This window comes from Pleurodeles waltl, chromosome 1_1 (genome assembly GCF_031143425.1).
Source record: "Pleurodeles waltl isolate 20211129_DDA chromosome 1_1, aPleWal1.hap1.20221129, whole genome shotgun sequence".
Taxonomy (NCBI): domain Eukaryota; kingdom Metazoa; phylum Chordata; class Amphibia; order Caudata; family Salamandridae; genus Pleurodeles; species Pleurodeles waltl.
In genome coordinates this window covers 184,241,945-184,264,268 of record NC_090436.1, presented here as the reverse complement: position 1 = coordinate 184,264,268, position 22,324 = coordinate 184,241,945, and the positions used below count along the sequence as shown (strand labels likewise).

General features: G+C 41.7%; 1 protein-coding gene across 1 annotated transcript in view; it reads left to right on the top strand.

Moving 5' to 3' along the window:
* The window catches only part of LMAN1 (lectin, mannose binding 1), a 225,099-nt gene that overhangs the window by 26,825 nt on the left and 175,950 nt on the right, over positions 1-22,324 (top strand). Inside the window, exons 2-5 of the mRNA XM_069220369.1 lie at positions 1,466-1,620; positions 1,711-1,818; positions 9,124-9,185; positions 11,740-11,839. Of these exons, the coding sequence (XP_069076470.1) occupies positions 1,466-1,620; positions 1,711-1,818; positions 9,124-9,185; positions 11,740-11,839 (425 nt within the window). The remainder of the gene's footprint in view (positions 1-1,465; positions 1,621-1,710; positions 1,819-9,123; positions 9,186-11,739; positions 11,840-22,324) is intronic.

Sequence of the window (22,324 nt, the reverse complement as noted above, 5' to 3'; positions counted from 1 at the left end):
TTACAAAGACCTTGATCTAAGTGGGGCCCTACTGAGTACTGGGGTTCCGCTGAATTGCAGCAACAGCAGAAACTTGTGTTATGCCCCTAGTACCACCTTTGCTGCAAGCAAATCCCTATCTTTAAACATGACTGTAGAAATGTGGTGAACTCCTTTACAGCCCTGTAAGGAAGACTTAGGGCTACATGTATCAAAGTTTGGTTTCGCGACTCGGAAATTGCGAGTGGCGAAACCTTATGTTGCATAGTGTCAATGACACTATTTGCGACTCGAAAGGGGGTCGCAAATGCCCACTTCATGACTATTCGTGAGGTAGGTCGCAATTTGCGACCCCCTTGGGAATGGCGGCCCGCACAGGGATGGTGGCCTGCTGGAGACAGCAGACCACCATGTCTGTGACTGTTTTTAAATAAAGCAACTTTTTTTAAATTTTTTTTTTTTTAAATGCAGTCCGCTTTCCTTAAAGGAAAACGAGATGCATTTCAAAAACAAAAAATGAAACGTTTTTGTTTTATTTTTTTAGAGCAGGCAGTGGTCCACAGGACAACTGCCTGTTCTGGAAAAAATGTTTTTACGGACATTCACAAAGGGGAAGGGGTCTCATAGGTGTGACACTGGTGCTAACTGCGATTGTTTTGCGACTGCATTCGCGGTCACAAAACAATCATACATGGAACTGCGAGTCGCAATTAGGAAGGGAACACCCCTTCCTAATTGCGACTCGCAATCCCTTTTTGCGATTCAGTAAGTAGTTTACCGAATCGCAAAAATGGTTTGGTACATGTCAAAGTGCATTTTGCACATCGCAAACGGCCCGATTCGCTGTTTGCGACATGCAAAAGGATACTTACATGTGGCCTTTATTGCTACTAAACTGAGGTGACGTGGCAAATGTTTAAAAAGCACAAGCGTGAAGTGTGTGTGTGTGTGTGTGTGTGTGTGTGTGTAGGTATATATCTCTATATCTAAAACTATATCTATCTATATTATTTTTCCAAGCAGTGTTTTACACAGTCTTGCAGTTCTGTTGCACTAATTTCAAACGTGCAGGTTCAAATATTAGCAAGACACCTCAGTAGTTTCAAAATGTAGTTGCAGAGAGCTTTGTGTAATTTTCAGTTTTCATGTTCTGGTCTAGTAAAATTAATTAGTTCCGTATACACTTGCTGCACAGAACGACTTGTGTTAGCTATTAACATAAAATTGTATTTTTGCAAAGGTAACTCAAACTTTAATTCTTAGAGCATTGAAACAATGAATGCCATTGAGTTGTGTAGCGTCATTATGAATGCCAAAAATGCAGATTGTTTGGTTGTTAATCTTACAGATTGTAATGTCTTAGAGTGAAATTATATGGTTTACTGTTCTCCCATCTGCCTTTTAATTTTGCCATTTGTATTTCTTGTATTTAATTGTGTCTTTCAGTTTTTCCTTTACGGTGGTAATAACCAATGTTTTCTTCCAGATGCCATACCTAGTGCAGATCAGGTACGCATAACTCCATCGTTAAAAAGTCAAAAGGGATCAGTGTGGACGAAAAGCAAATCAACTTTTGAGAATTGGGAGGTTGAAGTAACTTTCCGCGTGACAGGAAGAGGAAGAGTGGGAGCCGATGGATTGGTATGCTCTTGGGAATATTGAAATGCAAAGTATTATTATAATTGGTTTTCAAACTCTGTTTTTACATTTGTATTTTGCTGCTATTAACAGGCAATTTGGTTTACCGAAGCACAAGGCGCAGAAGGTGATGTTTTTGGGGCGTCTGATTTATGGAACGGTGTTGGTGTTTTCTTCGATTCGTTTGACAATGATGGCAAGGTTAGTTGTTGACTTTGTTTCTCCCTGTTAAACCAAATATAAATATATGTTGCTTTATGCAATTCAATTCAGGTTTTACGTCCCCTATTTCACTTTTGTTACTTTACATTTTTTTCCACTGAGCATTAGATTTAATGACTCCCTCTATGAACTTGCATTTCATATACCGGGGTGATAAACATAGCACATTGTTACCGTAATCCATGGCACCTCAAGCAAGATATCATTGTGATGAGGGAGGTGAAGAAAATGAGTGTATATCTTTTGTCCGAACCCCTGGGTATTTACAGTCATGGCACAGCCATTGATTTCAATATGTGCAAGTTATTGTATTATTGGTCCATCAAATGCATTGTGTGAAAGGGAACTTTGCAAATATACTGCAAATTACCCTATCATGAAATATCCACTCATCTGCTGTTTGAAATGTCGGTTGTTTCTAGCTCTGCCTGACCATGGCTTTCTGCAACTCTGGTTTCTGAAAGCTAATTCTTTCTTAAAGTCGAATATGTATTCACTACAATACACAGTTGACTGTGGTGACTGTTTAAGCTTCCTGTTTTCCATGACTGTGACTCCGTCAGTCTATTCTTATCTGATAACCCAGGGGTATTTGTGATGAATTGAATTATGTTGGGCACCAGAGGTAAGTTTGGTTTGTCATTTTGTTGATGAGTAATGAGGAGTCCTGTTTCAGTAACATGTTGGTTTGTGTTAGACAGTGCTCAGAATCGAGATCTATAGTGCAGTGGATTGCGTGCCATACAATTTGGCTGTAAATTTCCACTAAGCATCCTTTGCTCTAAAAGCTAGCACTTATAGCTGCAGAATATCGTATCCAATAACCATATGGAACCAATGTATCAGGAAAGCATTAAATGTGGCTTTTTGGGATCTTTATTATTTTCTTAAAACAAAATAAGTAAGTATAAAGGGAAATATTCGAAATGAGTCTGTTTCAGGATATTCTTAAATGTTGAGTCAGAAGCCATGATGTGACAAGAGGAATGGAGGAAATTCCAAATATTGGTAGCACAGTCAAGGAAAGTCAGTGTGCAGCGTTCTTGAAATGCTCTCTGTCCCAAAAGGAGAGATTTTGCTCTTTGAAGAGAGCACTGATATGAGATTTCAGCTTTTGTCCAGACGGTGAGGTGTGCTGTATAAATATCTGTGTTGTACAAGCTGTTTTGAAAATAGTTAAGTGATTCCACTCCCTGAAAGGGCACTTTGTGGTTGATGGCATGTAGTATAGCTGAGAGGTCCAGAAATCTTTGGCACAAGGATTGCTTCAATTCCAAAGTGCACCTCTTCCACTATATTTAAAGGTGTGTTTCAGTGGGTTAGCTAAACTGGGAACCTGAATGCAAACCGTGTAATTAATGTTTAAACTCCACATCACCTGGTGGTTCCAAATATTTTGAGTGCCTTATCAGCACAAGGGTATGCCTGAAAGCGGTCTATGGGCCCGATTACGAGTTTGCCAGTCGGAAAACCCCACAGCCAGACCAGTGGTGAGGAGACTGCTGTCGAGGTAGCAGTCTCCATACCAGCCCTACTACAACTTTCCAACTGGGCTGACGGGCGGGAGCCAAGGTCCCACCTGTCAGCCCGGTGGGAAAAGTACGGCAGCATTGTTTCCGGGTCATAATTAAGCCGGCGGCAATAATGCCGCACGCAGGGTGCACCTGCACCCTTGTAATGCGCCCTGTCCGCACAGCAGACAGTGCACATTTCAAGGGTGCTGAGCAGTGGGGGACTGCGTGGGCAGTGCAGGGGGCCGCAGGGGGTACTTGCTCTCCGCCAACCTTTTCATGGTGGTCAGACCGCCATGAAAAGGCTGGCGGAGAGCAAGGTTGTAATTAGTAGGGCGGTGCTGAGTTAAGTGCCACCCTGGATGATTACAACCAGGACCGCTGTCAGCCTGTTGGTGTATTGTCACTGAAATCTTTTGAAGGAACCAGTAAACTATGTGCTGCACCTTTGTAGGTGGGGAAGAGTTATTTGGTGGAGTTAGCTCCAGGAATGCAACTGTAAGAATTATTTATTTTGCTCTGAGATAGGCTGATTTGTAGGTGTAGGAGCCTATTCACCAAGCAGTGTATTCAGACTGTAGTTTACATTTGTTTCAACATCTCTCAGGTGCCATGCTATGACAATTCAATTGATGAAGATGTTTATTGAAGATGTTTAGTTTTTTTTCAGAGGTTTGGTTTTCAAATGGCTGTGGGGGCAGGTAACTTTATGACAGTTTTACCTTTCTAATCTAGACCTTTCGGATACCAGTAGGAGTCTGGAGAATTGGCATTCTCCCTGGTAATAGAGTTTGACTGAAAATGTCAGGCGTGATTTATTTGGATTTCTCCATATGGTACAGTAATCGGTTTGGATTGCTAAGTGTGTCTTGTACAGATATCCAATTTAATGAAGAAATTAAGCATGGCCTGATCTTTTAGGTACAGTTTAGGTTTTGGTGAATTTGTATCTCAGGACTTACTCTGAACACCCAATTGCATTGACCTGTCAATTAATTGAGTAAATGCTATCCATATCTTCAATAATTCCCTAGTTTTATGAATTAGACATATATTGCCTGCTTTGATCAGCAGGGATCAAGTCACTTGGGCGCAGCAGAGGAGGCCAAGTGAGAAGGAATGTGTGCCATTTTTTTTTAATGGATTATGAATTAATCACAAACAATTGTAGTTGTCAGGCTGATGCATAGTTTCAATAAGTAATTAAATCATCAAAATGGCCCATGCAGCTTCTTGTAAGAAATTGAATTGAAACAAGCAATGGTTAACTTACCGCCTCTTGCCATCTCTCTGTCCTTAGTGAGCAAGTTGTAGTTATCCAGGTGTACTGTAGCAGTTATTGAGGGATAATTAAACCATTCCTCAGCAATGGATTATGGGCATTGATTGATATTATATGTTTTGCCTGTGTATTTTGACCACAGATCTTGCAATAAGGACGGCATCCTCTTAGTAGTTCTCTGGAGAGAAGGTAAGCATGCTGGTTCATAATTAGTGACCATAGTGTCTGCTTTAGTGAGTGAGGTAGCGTAATGACTACATTTTGAGAGATCTAAAAAGTATGACCGACTGTGTAGCCAATGTAAGACAGTGTTAGGTGGCATTGATCTTCAGATCCCAGATTAAGTAAGGAAGATTTATGATAAATCACCAGGTCTGAATCCTGCCAAGAAAATGAGGAAAGGAGTGATGTAAGATCCATTCTATTTTCGTATTAACTGAGAGTGGAAGCAAGCCATTTGATACTGTATTGACAAGCTTTCTTGCTATTGCCGGTTTGAAGTAGAGCTAGTTTAGGATAGGATAATTTACTTTTTATAAGCATTGGTCAACTGCCAAATGTCTGTCTTGATTTGCTTGAATTGTTATCCTTCTGTTATTACAAATGTTTGAAATAATAACAGTGAAACATATGCACAATAAGCCTACTACTAGGTTTTGGCATCCAAGCATCATGGACATCCCTGATGCTAGATAGCAAGTCTGCAGCAAAACCTACTCAAGAAGAAACACAGTCTGGAAGCATAGAGCCATCATTGTCATATACCCAGTAAGCATGTGGGCGTGGAGTCCAAATTTAAGTGTGAGAACTCAACACATTGAAAAAGAAAGATATTCTCCAGATAATTGTATGGTAACTACAACTACTAAACTTGATAGACCCTGATTAAGCTTCAAGAGACATGCAACCATTTACACCTGCGCAAAGCACAGGGATTATTTTGTTTTGGCATGCAAATGTTGCTTTGAGGGTATTTGATTTCCTTTGATATATTTGTATTTACAAAATGTCCAATAATTGTTACCCATCGAATGGCATGATCTCACCATAAAAACGCACAGGTGAGTGTAGCTGATGGGGCTCTTTATTATTTGGGAAACGTGCCCTCCAATCAAACAAAACTTGTTAACATTTATAGGAATGCTGGTTTGTATTGTAGTTTTCCTTTCCAAAAAATTCCTCTGCAGGACCTGACATCCTACTTTGCATCTGGACAAGGTTGGCTAGCTCAGAACGGGCATGTTGGCTTGGTGTCCGTTGTGACAGTTAATACAGATTAGTTCTTGTTCAAGCTATTATCACAATCCGAGTATACTACATGAGAAATCAAGAAACATAATATTTGTATATTCTCTGATTAGAGAGGTGACCAGACAGTGTAAAATAAAAGGTGCTTACCAGAAAGTTAATGAAAGCTCAGGAGATGATGATTTATTAAGAAGGCTTAGATTCCCTTTTTCAACACGGAAGATTCAAGTTAGCCATTTTCACAACAGAATAAAAAGTCAAATGTCTCAATTTCACTTCCAGGTTTCTGGGTAAAAGGTTAATAGGGAACTTTTCTCTCTCTGTGAATTAGTGGAAGAATTTTCTGTATGCATTTCTATTAGTTCATCTATTAATAGGTCCATTCAGAAATCCAGTGATGTGGACTGTGTGGTGACTAATTGTGGCAGACTGAGCAAAACAGATATTGTACCAGATATGTATACTCCAGCTGTTTGTCACCACGTCGTACACCCCAGCTTATTAAACTGTTCTCAGAGCTATGGGTATAAGTGTGTCATCCCATCTTAGCGTATTTGAATTTAACCCGTTGTCTCTTAGGATGCTCTAATGTGGAGATTTTGCCCGCCCTCAGAAATGTATGACAATTCGAAGAAAGCTACACTGCCATCACCAAGCGTTGGTCCTTACTTCAGACATAATATATTGCATTAGTATTTGAGAAGAGATATTCATCCTCTACATCTGTGGTTCTCAACCTGTGGTCTGCGGACCCCCAGGGGTCTGTGACACTTTCCCAGGGGGTCCGCAGGCCTGGGCCAGCAGGAAGGCACTTCTCCTGCTTGGGCCGCTAACAAACATGTGCGTGCATGTTTTATATTTATTACTTCCTTTGTTGGGCAGTTTTAAAAGCACTGCAACATTGTTTCTACATCCAGCAGCTTTTGGACAAAAATTAAAAGCGTGAAGATAACTCTAGTGATTGATGTGCCTGCTGGAGAGAGATGGGAGTTTTGTGCAATGGCAGTTTTGACTGAAAGGTAGCACAGATGGTTAAAATGCCTGCTGCAAAGAACGTGTATCATGCAAAGAACAGTATTTCATGTGCCTAGCACAGTGGGTTATTGCTTTTGTCACAGAGATTCCTTTGTTACCGTGCAGTGCTTATGTTACAATTGTAATGTAGCACAGTGAGCTGTGAACTGCCATTAAAGAGCTGCATGGAAACTGCATGGCACAAATTAGAAAGTTGTTTTTTTCCCAGTTTTTCATTTTCTTTCCGATGCTCAAAAATGTTTGCTTGCTTAATATTAAAGTCAACACTAACCATTGCATTGTGTTCTGATTCCTGAGTTTGTGCTTCTCCAGACCAATCACTCTTTGAAAATGCCTACCAGTGTGGATGACATATGAATCGTACACCTTGTAGACTCTGTAAAATGCTCAGATACCCTACACTGGTATGAGGGGTGCTATAGAACAAATGAATTACATGTGACGAGGGGCTTGGGAGAGATGTGAAGCCCTTATGGTTTTACTTCCTTTTCCCACCACATATTTATGTCAAAAAGCTTTCTCAGATCATAGGTACCTAAAAAATAAAAACTGAAATTGCTTGGAAAATGTAAATCTTTAAATAAAACTAAACATTGAAATGTTAGTCGCTGAGATGCAGCGCCAACATTCCCATTAACATTTTTAAATGTTTGCATATGTTTTCAATATCAAATAATTATATCTTTACTAATTTGAGTATTTGTTTAGTGTGTACTTGTTTGTGTACTTTTTGTGAGTTACTGTTTTAATATTTGAAATTCAGATCGTACAAATTGCTTGGCTTCCAATAATGATTCATTGGGGGTCCCCAGGAGTCAAAAGTTTGGGAACCACTGCTCTTCCTCATCAGTCAGTGGCAATTCCAGCCTCTGTAATTCATTCAGAAACTGTTGTACTGTGTGGTTACTTGTCGGTGCATTTGCCTTTTTAGAAAGTTTATAATCCATAAATTCCTGGACGGTTTGGAAACTAGTGTGGTTTTCACCAAAATAAATTTCCTTTCTATGAGCGTTCATAAGTGTAAGCTAATATGCATGTTTGGGTTGTGCAATTTTAGGAGCAATCAGCCACCCCGCAGAAGGAAAGAGATGAATGCATTTTTTATTGCATAAACTTTGTTGCAGAGCAACAAAGCGATGTATGCATTCATTAAAAAAAGTTCAGGTAAACAAATTAGTTCTGTTTAAGTGATGTCCAAAGGGAAGTTCAGGAGGCTTTTATTATGGGAGACCAACATCACCTTTAAAGAATTGGATTTTGAGCTTCCTTCTTTAGTAGAAAGAGGGTGATGAAGTTTTATTTCTAGGAGGATGTTATTTCTGATCCAAGGCACATAGTTTAATATGGCTTGTTTTCTTGGCTTGCAATGTTCACATCTTAGTTTGCCATCTATGTGTTGTAAGTCCTTTTTGTGTTGCACTGATATTGGGTGTACACATGCAGGATTACGTAAAAAGTGATTTTGGATTGTAGTGTTAATTAGGTACTCCGGTGATTTATTTTTTTAAATCAACTTTCCAATTTAACTGATTATTCATTGGGTGTTAAATTTGTGCTTGGGACTAATAATTATAGAGACTGAAGTCAGATGTTTGTTTCTGTGTACAGTCACTACAGTATCTGCCTGTTTTGAAGCAGACATTTATGGAGGGGTCTTAACTTGGAATGCCAGTGAGGAAAGGTTTATTTGTTTCTGATTTGGGAGACTTATGGCTTACTCCACAAATAGCAAATCAATTCCTCTTAACCCCAGGAAATGCCCCACCCAGTTGATTTGCAGGACAGGTGAATGAAAATGTTCCTGTTCACTTTGTAAGTATTACTGCTTGGAATTTAATGGAAGCTATGATTCTTCAGTGGAGAAGAGATTGCGCTCATAGTGAATTTGCTCCTTTCCCTTTTCTCTGCAGCATTTGTTCCCTCTCGTACGTTGTTCACATGCATATTCCTTCCAGGAATGTGTGAATAGTTGTAACCACACCACATTAGGTCCAGAGCAGACTTGGAATTATTTTCTTTTCTTTGCTAATGCTCTCCCATTTATTTGGCATGAACTCATATCCATTTACCTGAACATTACTTTTCTGATTGGCGACATTGTTTAATTCAAGCATTTTCTCATTTGCTGCAGAACCGCCCTCTGGCTTTTTTCACCATAAAATTCAGGTCTATAACTATATACTTTTTTGTGTTTTTTTTTATCTTCAGAAAAACAACCCAGCAATAGTGGTTGTAGGCAACAATGGAAAACTTATTTATGATCATCAAAAGTAAGTATTTTAATTTATATTTCTTAGAATATTGGGTAGCTTGACTTAACAATGTTTCACTCAAAATAAAACATTTTACTCAAAAATATGCACTGTAGAAGTAGCTTCCCATTCATTGTAGAAGTGTGTTTCAATTTGAACTGGGAAATCTTTGAAATAAGATGTTCAGTGAACCAAACACTTTTCTGCATCCTTTATCATGCTCCTAATAGAAACTATGGGGGTTATTACAACTTTGGCGGAGGTGTTAATCCGTCCCAAAAGTGACGGTAAAGTGACGGATATGCCACCAGCGTATTACGAGTCCATTATATCCTATGGAACTCGTAATATGGCTGGTGGTATATCTGTCACTTTACCGTCACTTTTGGGACGGATTAACACCTCCTCCAAAGTTGTAATAACCCCCTATGTGTCAAAGTCCTGTTCTTATAACTGGGGAGTTCCATGTTAATGCTGGGCAAAATGCAGGTTTCGTAATGCATTTATGTCCTCTGGAAACATCTGGAATATGAAACTAAATGTAGACAATACAAAAAACACACTACAGTAGTTCATCTTTATAATAATAAAAATGTAATGTTCCTACCTAAATTTTCCATGCACTATTTGTTATAACACAATGTCATGCCCTTTTGTTGCATCTCTTTACCTGTATTTTTATTCCTCCTAGGAGGTTTGTTCCAAATATAAAAGATTCAAATGTAATTAGATACAAGATCTGTATGTACCCTTGGGTCAGCATATAAAGTGCTGCATGGCATGCAAACAATCTGCTTCGTTGTAGACTGGACATCTGGCATATTGATTCTGTCCTCTAGGTTTGATGCAGTAGACCATCTGATCTTGTTAAACATCCTGCCTAGGCAGGGGTCCAAGACACCCTGCTAAGTTGTGAGTTTTATTTTTATTTTTGGCAGACCACAGGTTGTTGTCATCTGTTTCAACCTATTTAGTTGAAACATGATGTTGGGGAGCCCTATTTCTACCTGCCTCTTTAACAGCTGTGTGAGTTTTCCATATAATGCCTTCAAAATTTGCAGACATCCACATCAGAACTAAGCATGGGCAGTAACCGACTCTGAGGGTGTTCAAGCAACAATGAATTCTATGCTGAATTAGCATTAATTTTTGTATTCTGCTGGTTTCTGGGATGAGGAAAAATTAACACGTTCAGAAGTAGGGCACCACATCCACTATCATTGGTTTTGATTATCACTTGATGCATTCTTGTTTCTACACCTTCATAAGTGACAAAGAACAAATGGAGCCTTGAAATCCATTGGTATAGGTCTACTAATCCCCTCCCAGTTTGCCTTGCTCTAATGTGTGCCCAGTGTTTTCAAACTTGGTTACGCGAAAGTGGATCACCCTTTGGAGGGATTTAACACTTGATCCCTTTTTGGGAAATGTAGGTCCACCCTAAGCAATTTTCTTCTCTTTTGTATTATTTTAGCTAACAGTCATAAAACTTTCAGAAAACACAATGAATAATTCCTGGAGCTGTAGCTACATAATATGCACTATATAACTGAAATCAAACCTAAATAATTGTTTTTACCCACTAGTTGATGGTGCTGCAAATTAAGAGGAATATTAGCACTAGTGGCTTTTTTGCAGGTAAAATATGCTTGATCATGCCTTTGTTAATCCAAATTAGATTTTTTATTTGTAGTTTTGAAACAAAAATGCTAAGTATGAACGTAAAAATTCCCTGAATTACTTTCAGATTGGGCAGGAAGTGGAAATGGCTTCCGCAGATCTGGGGAGTCGACTGAGCATGTCATGGTGATGCAAGCTGACCACTCGGAAAGCTAGGGAATGTGTCCTTCCAGTTCCTGACCTTCTTATGAAGCTCTTCCAGTTTCTTTGTTCTCTTGTGAAGCAGATGTCTTCACTTGATTTCTGGCCAGATGAAACGTAAAGCCCTTATGGCTCCTTGCTGGCTCTGCTCCGTGGTGGCATATCTCCATGAGAGAGCCTCCACTAAGGTTTTGGTCTGCTGGACTTTGTTCCTTGTCCTACTGATCACGGTTCAACTTCTCTCCACAGAAGGGGCAGTATGTCGTCCTCTTATTAGTCACTGGTTCTGAACTACTTCCATGAAAATGAGAAAGTGAATCAGTCATATATGTTTTGCACATATTGCTTGTTTACACTTTTGTATTCTATGCAGCCTGATTGATGAGACTTATTTTATTCTTCCTGGTGGTTACACTTATCATTTAGTGCTATGCCATCCCCCCTTATCCACTGATGCATTAAATGATAGCTAACTTTTAGGAGGGGGTAAAGGCTGAAAACAATAATTGCTTTAGTGTATGGCTGAATTAGATGGTGGTGGACTGCTTGCTTCTCTGCATAGATGCTGTCTTTATATGGTTTGATGATGGATTAGGCTGTTAGCTGAATTTGTAACATATCATGAGCAAACTATCTGTAAAATATGTTTCCGCAAGTGGCTAAGCATTCAATTGTGTTGATTTCAGTCTGTAACTATCCTTTATGTATTAAAGGGCTTTAAAGAGATTGATAATTATACTTTGTCTTGTAGTGATGGTGCCACCCAAGCTCTGGCATCCTGCCAAAGGGACTTTCGTAACAAGCCTTATCCAGTCCGAGCCAAAATTACATATTACCAAAGAACACTCACTGTACGTATGCATGCTTATTCCTAACATGGTGAAATTTTAAGCATTAAAATTAGAATTGTGTGAAATTACAGGACTACTTTTCCACAATCTTATAAGCCTCTTAAACATCACATCTTAACAATTCACAGTTAATTTATGAATCTGTTGTGTGAATTGCCATAATCGTTCAGTGGTATTTTTTGATATTCCAAATAAACAGCTCTGTAACCTGTGTAAGTACTCTACATTTTCATATTGCCCTAATTAGGCTGGATGACAATTCTTGCCTTGTGGGACTTATCTGTTCATTTTTAATTAGCCTTAATCTCCATTTTCTATATAGTTTAGTGTGACCACATTATTGTCATTTAGATGTCTTTGTTTAAAGGCACAGGTAAAATACACTGATTTTCTATTGTTGGACTTTCAGTAACTATTAAAAGGCAAGTTTGGTAGCTGTTGATTATTCTGGTATACATTTCCCAAGTTAATTGAACATTTTATCCAGTTTGTAAATATTTACAAATATTATAAAATTACTGTTTACGTTTCCCTATTTTAAATGGTACATTTTCAGGATGGCATCTTTGAAAGATAAAGGGACCACTGGACATATTTTTTTTTCTAAAGTTATGATCTCTTGTAGAGGAGAAACATACTGTAAAGTAGCAGAAAAACTCTGTTGCCATGGTGACTTTCTACCCTAATACAGAGTTTCTCAGTTTCTCATTCAATATCATCATCAGCAGCTTTTAATGAAGGCTGAACACTTTCATTTTCAGAAGTATCCTGAATGTCACATATTCAGTTTGGGACGCCAAGGGATCTGCCTACGTTATTTGACCACATTGTCAATCATTTGTGGACAAAAAATTGGAGCCAAAAATATTGAAATAGAAAAATATTACTTAAACTATTGAGGACAAAAATATTGAGTTTACATTCTTTGTATGTAAAAAAACAAAATATCGAGTAGAAAATATCAAAGACCTAAAAATTGTTACAAAATTGGTATACAGGGAATTTTTAATATTAACTTAAAAAATATATATTAAATTTAAAATTTTACATTAAAACATATAACATGAAAATGATACAATTCAGTTTTATAACTTGCAAACTTAAAATAAAAATATATACTTTAAAATAAATATAAAACAGTTATATCCATAATATATAAATACAAGTATTAAATAAACATTAATAAATTAAATGCTAAAATATTTTCTAATTAAAACAAATCAAATCCTAAAATATGCCTAACCGAATTCAAATCAAACACTTTTAGAGAAATTACTTAAATATAAATACATAATTTGTAATAAATTTGAAAATTATATCAGTAAAAGCCTGCAGCAAGGACTTCCCATGCCTAAAAATGTTAAAAATATATACATAAAAAAATAAAAAACATAAAATTCACATAACATTATTTTAACATATATTTATATGTATGTGTGTGTATGTATTATATATGTTTGCATTATAAAATGTATCATAATTATTACAAATTAAATTTAACACGTAATTAAAACTACAAAAATGGAGTTTAATTAATAAAAAAAAAACAAGCTCCCCAAACATCCAACAAATAAGAGTAATACTTGAAAAATGTTAACACAGGAAGCTAAAAAGCAATAATTGAATACAAACATATAATAGTTAATTAAAAAATTATTAAAATCAATTACATTTATAAAATCAGTAATCTCATTAACATAACTAATAACCAAATTAACAAACTAAAAACAAACAAGATTTATAATTAAAATAAATATTAAACAAAAACCTCACACCCTATTTCCCTACAAACTTAGCAACCTGCCAATAAATACAAATAAAATAAAATAAGTCTTTAAACATAACACCAAATCACAAATATATAAAAAAACTAATAAAACACAACAAAATAATACAAAAATATTAGGTAAACTATATTTTTAAAAAAAAGTAAAAGAACAGAAGCTGCGTTCTTACCTTCTATATTCTGTCCCACTATATGTTTGACATCACAATATGTATTGCCACAATATTCTTACCGCAATATATTTGTAATTCAATATTATGAGTGTTTTATTTTCTAATTTGGGTTGCAGTGCAGGACCATTTTAAGTGTAATTCACTGTATTTTTCTCCATTAGGTCTTTTGCATGGTACAGAATAGCTTACATTTGATTCTGGACTCTACTGACTGTCAGAGTGCCGCCCTAATCCTTACTATACAATTCTGTTTCTTTAACTTCAAACACTTTCAGGCTACCTGGTCTAACAGTCTGTGCAGTCTGTCCATGAATTTGTTGAGCCGTCCAGTGCAGATGATGGTGCAATAGTAGCTCAGTCATTCAACAGAATAGCTGGTTATTTCCACCGGGTGGTTTGGGTGGAGGTGAGATTGAAGGGTGCAGCATTCTTGATCAGTGCCTCACACTTCACTCCTTTCTGCTTTGGCATATGCCCACTTGTTTCTTTTTAAGAGTCACAATCCTCCTTTTGAGAACTAAAGTTGTGTACCTACACAGTCATCTCTCTGAATGGTTGGCTTCTGTCCTTCCACTGCTCACTTTTAGGCAACTACTTTTTTTCTTTTTGTGTAGACACTCCGTGAGAGTGCATATGTTTTCCAGGAATCGCCACTGTGTTCTGATCCCTATTCACCAAATACTCACTCCCCCAAACTTCATGTTGCTGCCTCCCTCATGTTGCAAGTTCTGTATTGTGTGCTTCTTCATTCTCTTACCTCTTTCCATGCCCTGTGGTCTGTGTTGCTTTCTCATTCGTGTCCTTCCCCCTCTGCCCCTTGTGTTGCTCTCCCCCACATATGACTGCTGCACCTGTGTAGAGTGATATATACTTTTCCATTTTTGGACCATATATGGAGCAGATAGTCATCTTTTAAATCTTCTCATGTTGGGACATATGTTGAGATGGACATTATTGACCCCCCTTTGCACTGTATACCAATCATCTTTGACACCATTGTTTTCTTCTGCACCCCAACAACTCATTTGACTGTCCACTATGGGAGCACACAACAATGTGGCAGTGGGAGGGACACTCCTCAAGCTGCTAATGGAGCTATATTTAACTAGGCCCTTGCTGTTTTAGTAGCACGTACTGCCAGACATGGCAGCAGTGTCCTGGTTTTTGGTGGAAGCATGTATCGGATATGTAGTGTAGGAAGTTGGCTCTGTATGTGCTATTTCAAAGTAAGGAATAGCATGCACAGAGTCCAAGGGTTCCCCTTAGAGGTAAAATAGTGGTAAAAATAGATAATACTAATGCTCTATTTTGTGGTAGTGTGGTCGAGCAGTAGGCTTATCCGAGGAGTAGTGTTAAGCATCTGTTGTACATACACATAGACAATAAATGAGGTACACACACTCAGAGACAAATCCAGCCAATAGGTTTTTATATAGAAAAATATCTTTTCTTAGTTTATTTTAAGAACCACAGGTTCAAATTCTACATGTAATATCTCATTCGAAAGGTATTGCAGGTAAGTACTTTAGGAACTTCAAATCATCAAAATTGCATGTATACTTTTCAAGTTATTCACAAATAGCTGTTTTAAAAGTGGACACTTAGTGCAATTTTCACAGTTCCTAGGGGAGGTAAGTATTTGTTAGGTTAACCAGGTAAGTAAGACACTTACAGGGCTTAGTTCTTGGTCCAAGGTAGCCCACCGTTGGGGGTTCAGAGCCACCCCAAAGTCACCACACCAGCAGCTCAGGGCCGGTCAGGTGCAGAGTTCAAAGTGGTGCCCAAAACGCATAGGCTAGAATGGAGAGAAGGGGGTGCCCCGGTTCCGGTCTGCTTGCAGGTAAGTACCCGCGTCTTCGGAGGGCAGACCAGGGGGGTTTTGTAGGGCACCGGGGGGGAACACAAGTCCACACAGAAATTTCACCCTCAGCGGCGCGGGGGCGGCCGGGTGCAGTGTAGAAACAAGCGTCGGGTTCGCAATGTTAGTCTATGAGGGATCTCGGGATCTCTTCAGCGCTGCAGGCAGGCAAGGGGGGGATTCCTCGGGGAAACCTCCACTTGGGCAAGGGAGAGGGACTCCTGGGGGTCACTTCTCCAGTGAAAGTCCGGTCCTTCAGGTCCTGGGGGCTGCGGGTGCAGGGTCTCTCCCGGGCGTCGGGACTTTAGGTTCAAAGAGTCGCGGTCAGGGGAAGCCTCGGGTTTCCCTCTGCAGGCGGCGAGTCGGGGTCGCCGGGTGCAGTGTTGCAAGACTCACGCTTCTTGCGGGGAGCTTGCAGGGTTCTTTAAAGCTGCTGGAAACAAAGTTGCAGCTTTTCTTGGAGCAGGTCCGCTGTCCTCGGGAGTTTCTTGTCTTTTCGAAGCAGGGGCAGTCCTCTGAGGATGTCGAGGTCGCTGGTCCCTTCGGAAGGCGTCGCTGGAGCAGGATCTTTGGAAGGCAGGAGACAGGCCGGTGAGTTTCTGGAGCCAAGGCAGTTGTCGTCTTCTGGTCTTCCGCTGCAGGGGTTTTCAGCTGGGCAGTCCTTCTTCTTGTAGTTGCAGGAATCTAATTTTCTAGGGTTCAGGGTAGCCCTTAAATACTAAATTTAAGGGCGTGTTTAGGTCTGGGGGGTTAGTAGCCAATGGCTACTAGCCCTGAGGGTGGGTACACCCTCTTTGTGCCTCCTCCCAAGGGGAGGGGGTCACAATCCTAACCCTATTGGGGGAATCCTCCATCTGCAAGATGGAGGATTTCTACAAGTTAGAGTCACCTCAGCTCAGGACACCTTAGGGGCTGTCCTGACTGGCCAGTGACTCCTCCTTGTTATTCTCATTATTTTCTCCGGCCTTGCCGCCAAAAGTGGGGGCCGGGCCGGAGGGGGCGGGCAACTCCACTAGCTGGAGTGTCCTGCTGGGTTGGCACAAAGGAGGTGAGCCTTTGAGGCTCACCGCCAGGTGTGACAATTCCTGCCTGGGGGAGGTGTTAGCATCTCCACCCAGTGCAGGCTTTGTTACTGGCCTCAGAGTGACAAAGGCACTCTCCCCATGGGGCCAGCAACATGTCTCGGTTTGTGGCAGGCTGCTAAAACTAGTCAGCCTACACAGATAGTCGGTTAAGTTTCAGGGGGCACCTCTAAGGTGCCCTCTGGGGTGTATTTTACAATAAAATGTACACTGGCATCAGTGGGCATTTATTGTGCTGAGAAGTTTGATACCAAACTTCCCAGTTTTCAGTGTAGCCACTATGGAGCTGTGGAGTTCGTGTTTGACAGACTCCCAGACCATATACTCTTATGGCTACCCTGCACTTACAATGTCTAAGGTTTTGTTTAGACACTGTAGGGGTACCATGCTCATGCACTGGTACCCTCACCTATGGTATAGTGCACCCTGCCTTAGGGCTGTAAGGCCTGCTAGAGGGGTGTCTTACCTATACTGCATAGGCAGTGAGAGGCTGGCATGGCACCCTGAGGGGAGTGCCATGTCGACTTACTCGTTTTGTCCTCACTAGCACACACAAGCTGGCAAGCAGTGTGTCTGTGCTGAGTGAGAGGTCTCCAGGGTGGCATAAGACATGCTGCAGCCCTTAGAGACCTTCCTTGGCATCAGGGCCCTTGGTACTAGAAGTACCAGTTACAAGGGACTTATCTGGATGCCAGGGTCTGCCAATTGTGGATACAAAAGTACAGGTTAGGGAAAGAACACTGGTGCTGGGGCCTGGTTAGCAGGCCTCAGCACACTTTCAATTGTAAACATAGCATCAGCAAAGGCAAAAAGTCAGGGGGCAACCATGCCAAGGAGGCATTTCCTTACACAACCCCCCCCCAAACGAAAGAGGATGAGACTAACCTTTCCCAAGAGAGTCTTCATTTTCAAAGTGGAAGAACCTGGAAAGGCCATCTGCATTGGCATGGGCAGTCCCAGGTCTGTGTTCCACTATAAAGTCCATTCCCTGTAGGGAGATGGACCACCTCAACAGTTTAGGATTTTCACCTTTCATTTGCATCAGCCATTTGAGAGGTCTGTGGTCAGTTTGAACTAGGAAGTGAGTCCCAAAGAGGTATGGTCTCAGCTTCTTCAGGGACCAAACCACAGCAAAGGCCTCCCTCTCAATGGCACTCCAACGCTGCTCCCTGGGGAGTAACCTCCTGCTAATGAAAGCAACAGGCTGGTCAAGGCCATCATCATTTGTTTGGGACAAAACTGCCCCTATCCCATGTTCAGAGGCATCAGTCTGCACAATGAACTGCTTAGAATAATCTGGAGCTTTTAGAACTGGTGCTGAGCACATTGCTTGTTTCAGGGTGTCAAAGGCCTGTTGGCATTCCACAGTCCAGTTCACTTTCTTGGGCATTTTCTTGGAGGTGAGTTCAGTGAGGGCTGTCACAATGGATCCATATCCCTTCACAAACCTCCTATAGTACCCAGTCAAGCCAAGGAATGCCCTGACTTGAGTCTGGGTTTTTGGAGCTACCCAGTCCAGAATAGTCTGGATCTTGGGTTGGAGTGGCTGAACTTGGCCTCCACCTACAAGGTGGCCCAAGTAAACCACAGTTCCCTGCCCTATCTGGCATTTGGATGCCTTGATAGAGAGGCCTGCAGATTGCAGAGCCTTCAAAACCTTCTTCAGGTGGACCAGGTGATCCTGCCAGGTGGAGCTAAAGACAGCAATATCATCAAGATAAGCTGTGCTAAAGGACTCCAAGCCAGCAAGGACTTGATTCACCAACCTTTGGAAGGTGGCAGGGGCATTCTTTAAACCAAAGGGCATAACAGTAAACTGATAATGCCCATCAGGTGTGGAGAATGCTGTTTTCTCTTTTGCTCCAGGTGCCATTTTTATTTGCCAGTACCCTGCTGTCAAGTCAAAGGTACTTAAGAATTTGGCAGCACCTAATTTATCTATGAGCTCATCAGCTCTTGGAATTGGATGAGCATCTGTCTTGGTGACAGAATTGAGCCCTCTGTAGTCCACACAAAACCTCATCTCTTTCTTTCCATCTTTGGTGTGAGGTTTGGGGACTAAGACCACTGGGCTAGCCCAGGGGCTGTCAGAGCGCTCAATTACTCCCAATTCCAGCATCTTGTGGACTTCCACCTTGATGCTTTCCTTAACATGGTCAGATTGTCTAAAGATTTTGTTCTTGACAGGCATGCTGTCTCCTGTGTCCACATCATGGGTACACAGGTGTGTCTGACCAGGGGTTAAGGAGAAGAGTTCAGGAAATTGTTGTAGGACTCTCCTACAATCAGCTTGCTGTTGGCCAGAGAGGGTGTCTGAGTAGATCACTCCATCTACTGTGCCATCTTTTGGGTCTGATGACAGAAGATCAGGGAGAGGTTCACTCTCTGCCTCCTGATCCTCATCTGTTACCATCAACAGATTGACATCAGCCCTGTCGTGGAAGAGCTTAAGGCGGTTTACATGGATCACCCTCTTGGGGCTCCTGCTTGTGCCCAGGTCCACCAGGTAGGTGACCTGACTCTTCCTTTCTAGTACTGGGTAAGGGCCACTCCATTTGTCCTGGAGTGCCCTGGGAGCCACAGGCTCCAGAACCCAGACTTTCTGCCCTGGTTGGAACTCAACCAGTGCAGCCTTTTGGTCATACCAAAACTTCTGGAGCTGTTGGCTGGCCTCAAGGTTTTTTGTTGCCTTTTCCATGTACTCTGCCATTCTAGAGCGAAGGCCAAGTACATAGTCCACTATGTCCTGTTTAGGCTCATGGAGAGGTCTCTACCAGCCTTCTTTAACAAGGGCAAGTGGTCCCCTTACAGGATGACCAAACAGAAGTTCAAAGGGTGAGAATCCTACTCCCTTCTGTGGCACCTCTCTGTAAGCGAAAAGCAGACATCGCAAGAGGACATCCCATCTCCTTTTGAGCTTTTCTGGGAGCCCCATGATCATGCCTTTTAATGTCTTGTTGAATCTCTCAACCAAGCCATTAGTTTGTGGATGGTATGGTGTAGTGAATTTATAAGTCACTCCACACTCATTCCACATGTGCTTTAGGTATGCTGACATGAAGTTGGTACCTCTGTCAGACACCACCTCCTTAGGGAAACCCACTCTGGTAAAGATACCAATGAGGGCCTTGGCTACTGCAGGGGCAGTAGTCGACCTAAGGGGAATAGCTTCAGGATACCTGGTAGCATGATCCACTACTACCAGGATATACATATTTCCTGAGGCTGTGGGAGGTTCTAGTGGACCAACTATGTCCACACCCACTCTTTCAAAGGGAACCCCCACCACTGGAAGTGGAATGAGGGGGGCCTTTGGATGCCCACCTGTCTTACCACTGGCTTGACAGGTGGGGCAGGAGAGGCAGAACTCCTTAACCATGTTGGACATATTGGGCCAGTAGAAGTGGTTGACTAACCTCTCCCACGTCTTGGTTTGTCCCAAATGTCCAGCAAGGGGAATGTCATGGGCCAATGTTAGGATGAACTTCCTGAACAGCTGAGGCACTACCACTCTCCTAGTGGCACCAGGTTTGGGGTCTCTGGCCTCAGTGTACAGGAGTCCATCTTCCCAATAGACCCTATGCGTTCCATTTTTCTTGCCTTTGGACTCTTCAGCAGCTTGCTGCCTAAGGCCTTCAAGAGAGGGACAGGTTTCTTGTCCCTTACACAGCTCCTCCCTTGAGGGTCCCCCTGGGCCTAAGAGCTCAATCTGATAAGGTTCAAGCTCCAAAGGCTCAGTTCCCTCAGAGGGCAGAACTTCTTCCTGAGAAGAGAGGTTCCCTTTCTTTTGCTGTGTTGCAGTTGGTTTCCCAACTGACTTTCCTGTTCTCTTGGTAGGCTGGGCCATTCTTCCAGACTCCAGCTCTACTTGTTCACCCTGTGCCTTGCACTGTGCTCTTGTTTTCACACACACCAGTTCAGGGATACCCAGCATTGCTGCATGGGTTTTTAGTTCTACCTCAGCCCATGCTGAGGACTCCAGGTCATTTCCAAGCAGACAGTCCACTGGGATATTTGAGGAGACCACCACCTGTTTCAGGCCATTGACCCCTCCCCATTCTAAAGTAACCATTGCCATGGGATGTACTTTTCTCTGATTGTCAGCGTTGGTGACTGTGTAAGTTTTTCCAGTCAGGTATTGGCCAGGGGAAACCAGTTTCTCTGTCACCATGGTGACACTGGCACCTGTATCCCTCAGGCCCTCTATTCTAGTCCCATTAATTAAGAGTTGCTGTCTGTATTTTTGCATGTTAGGCGGCCAGACAGCTAGTGTGGCTAAATCCACCCCACCCTCAGAAACTAGAGTAGCTTCAGTGTGGACCCTGATTTGCTCTGGGCACACTGTTGATCCCACTTGGAGACTAGCCATACCAGTGTTACCTGGATGGGAGTTTGGAGTGGAACCTTTCTTGGGACAGGCCTTGTCTCCAGTTTCGTGTCCATCCTGTTTACAGCTATGACACCAGGCCTTTTTGGGATCAAAGTTTTTACCCTTGTACCCATTGTTTTGTGAAGAGGCTCTGGGCCCACCCTCCTGTGCAGGTTTTTGGGGGCCTGTAGAAGACTCTTTACTATTTTTAGTTTTGGTTGTCTCATCACCCTTCCCCTGGGGAGTCTTTGTGACCCCTTTCTTTTGGTCACCCCCTGTTGAAGTCTTGGACACCCTTGTCTTGACCCAATGGTCCGCCTTCTTTCCCAATTCTTGGGGAGAAATTGGTCCTAGGTCTACCAGATGCTGATGCAGTTTATCATTGAAACAATTACTTAACAGGTGTTCTTTCACAAATAAATTGTACAGCCCATCATAATTACTTACACCACTGCCTTGAATCCAACCATCTAGTGTTTTCACTGAGTAGTCAACAAAGTCAACCCAGGTCTGGCTCGAGGATTTTTGAGCCCCCCTGAACCTAATCCTGTACTCCTCAGTGGAGAATCCAAAGCCCTCAATCAGGGTACCCTTCATGAGGTCATAAGATTCTGCATCTTGTCCAGAGAGTGTGAGGAGTCTATCCCTACACTTTCCTGTGAACATTTCCCAAAGGAGAGCACCCCAGTGAGATCTGTTCACTTTTCTGGTTACACAAGCCCTCTCAAAAGCTGTGAACCATTTGGTGATGTCATCACCATCTTCATATTTAGTTACAATCCCTTTAGGGATTTTCAACATGTCAGGAGAATCTCTGACCCTATTTATATTGCTGCCACCATTGATGGGTCCTAGGCCCATCTCTTGTCTTTCCCTCTCTATGGCTAGGATCTGTCTTTCCAAAGCCAATCTTTTGGCCATCCTGGCTAACTGGATGTCCTCTTCACTGGGGCTATCCTCAGTGATTTCAGAGGTGTTGGTCTCTCCTGTGAGGGAACCAGCATCTCTGACTATTATTTTAGGAGTCAGGGTTTGAGGGACCCTGTCCTCCCTAGATAGGACTGGTAGGGGGGAATTTTCCTCCAAGTCACTATCCTCTTCCTCTGAGTTGCCACCCTCAGAGGGGTTGGCCTTTTCAAACTCTGCCAAAAGCTCCTGGAGCTGTATTTTGGTAGGTTTGGGGCCCATTGTTATTTTCTTTATTTTACAGAGTGACC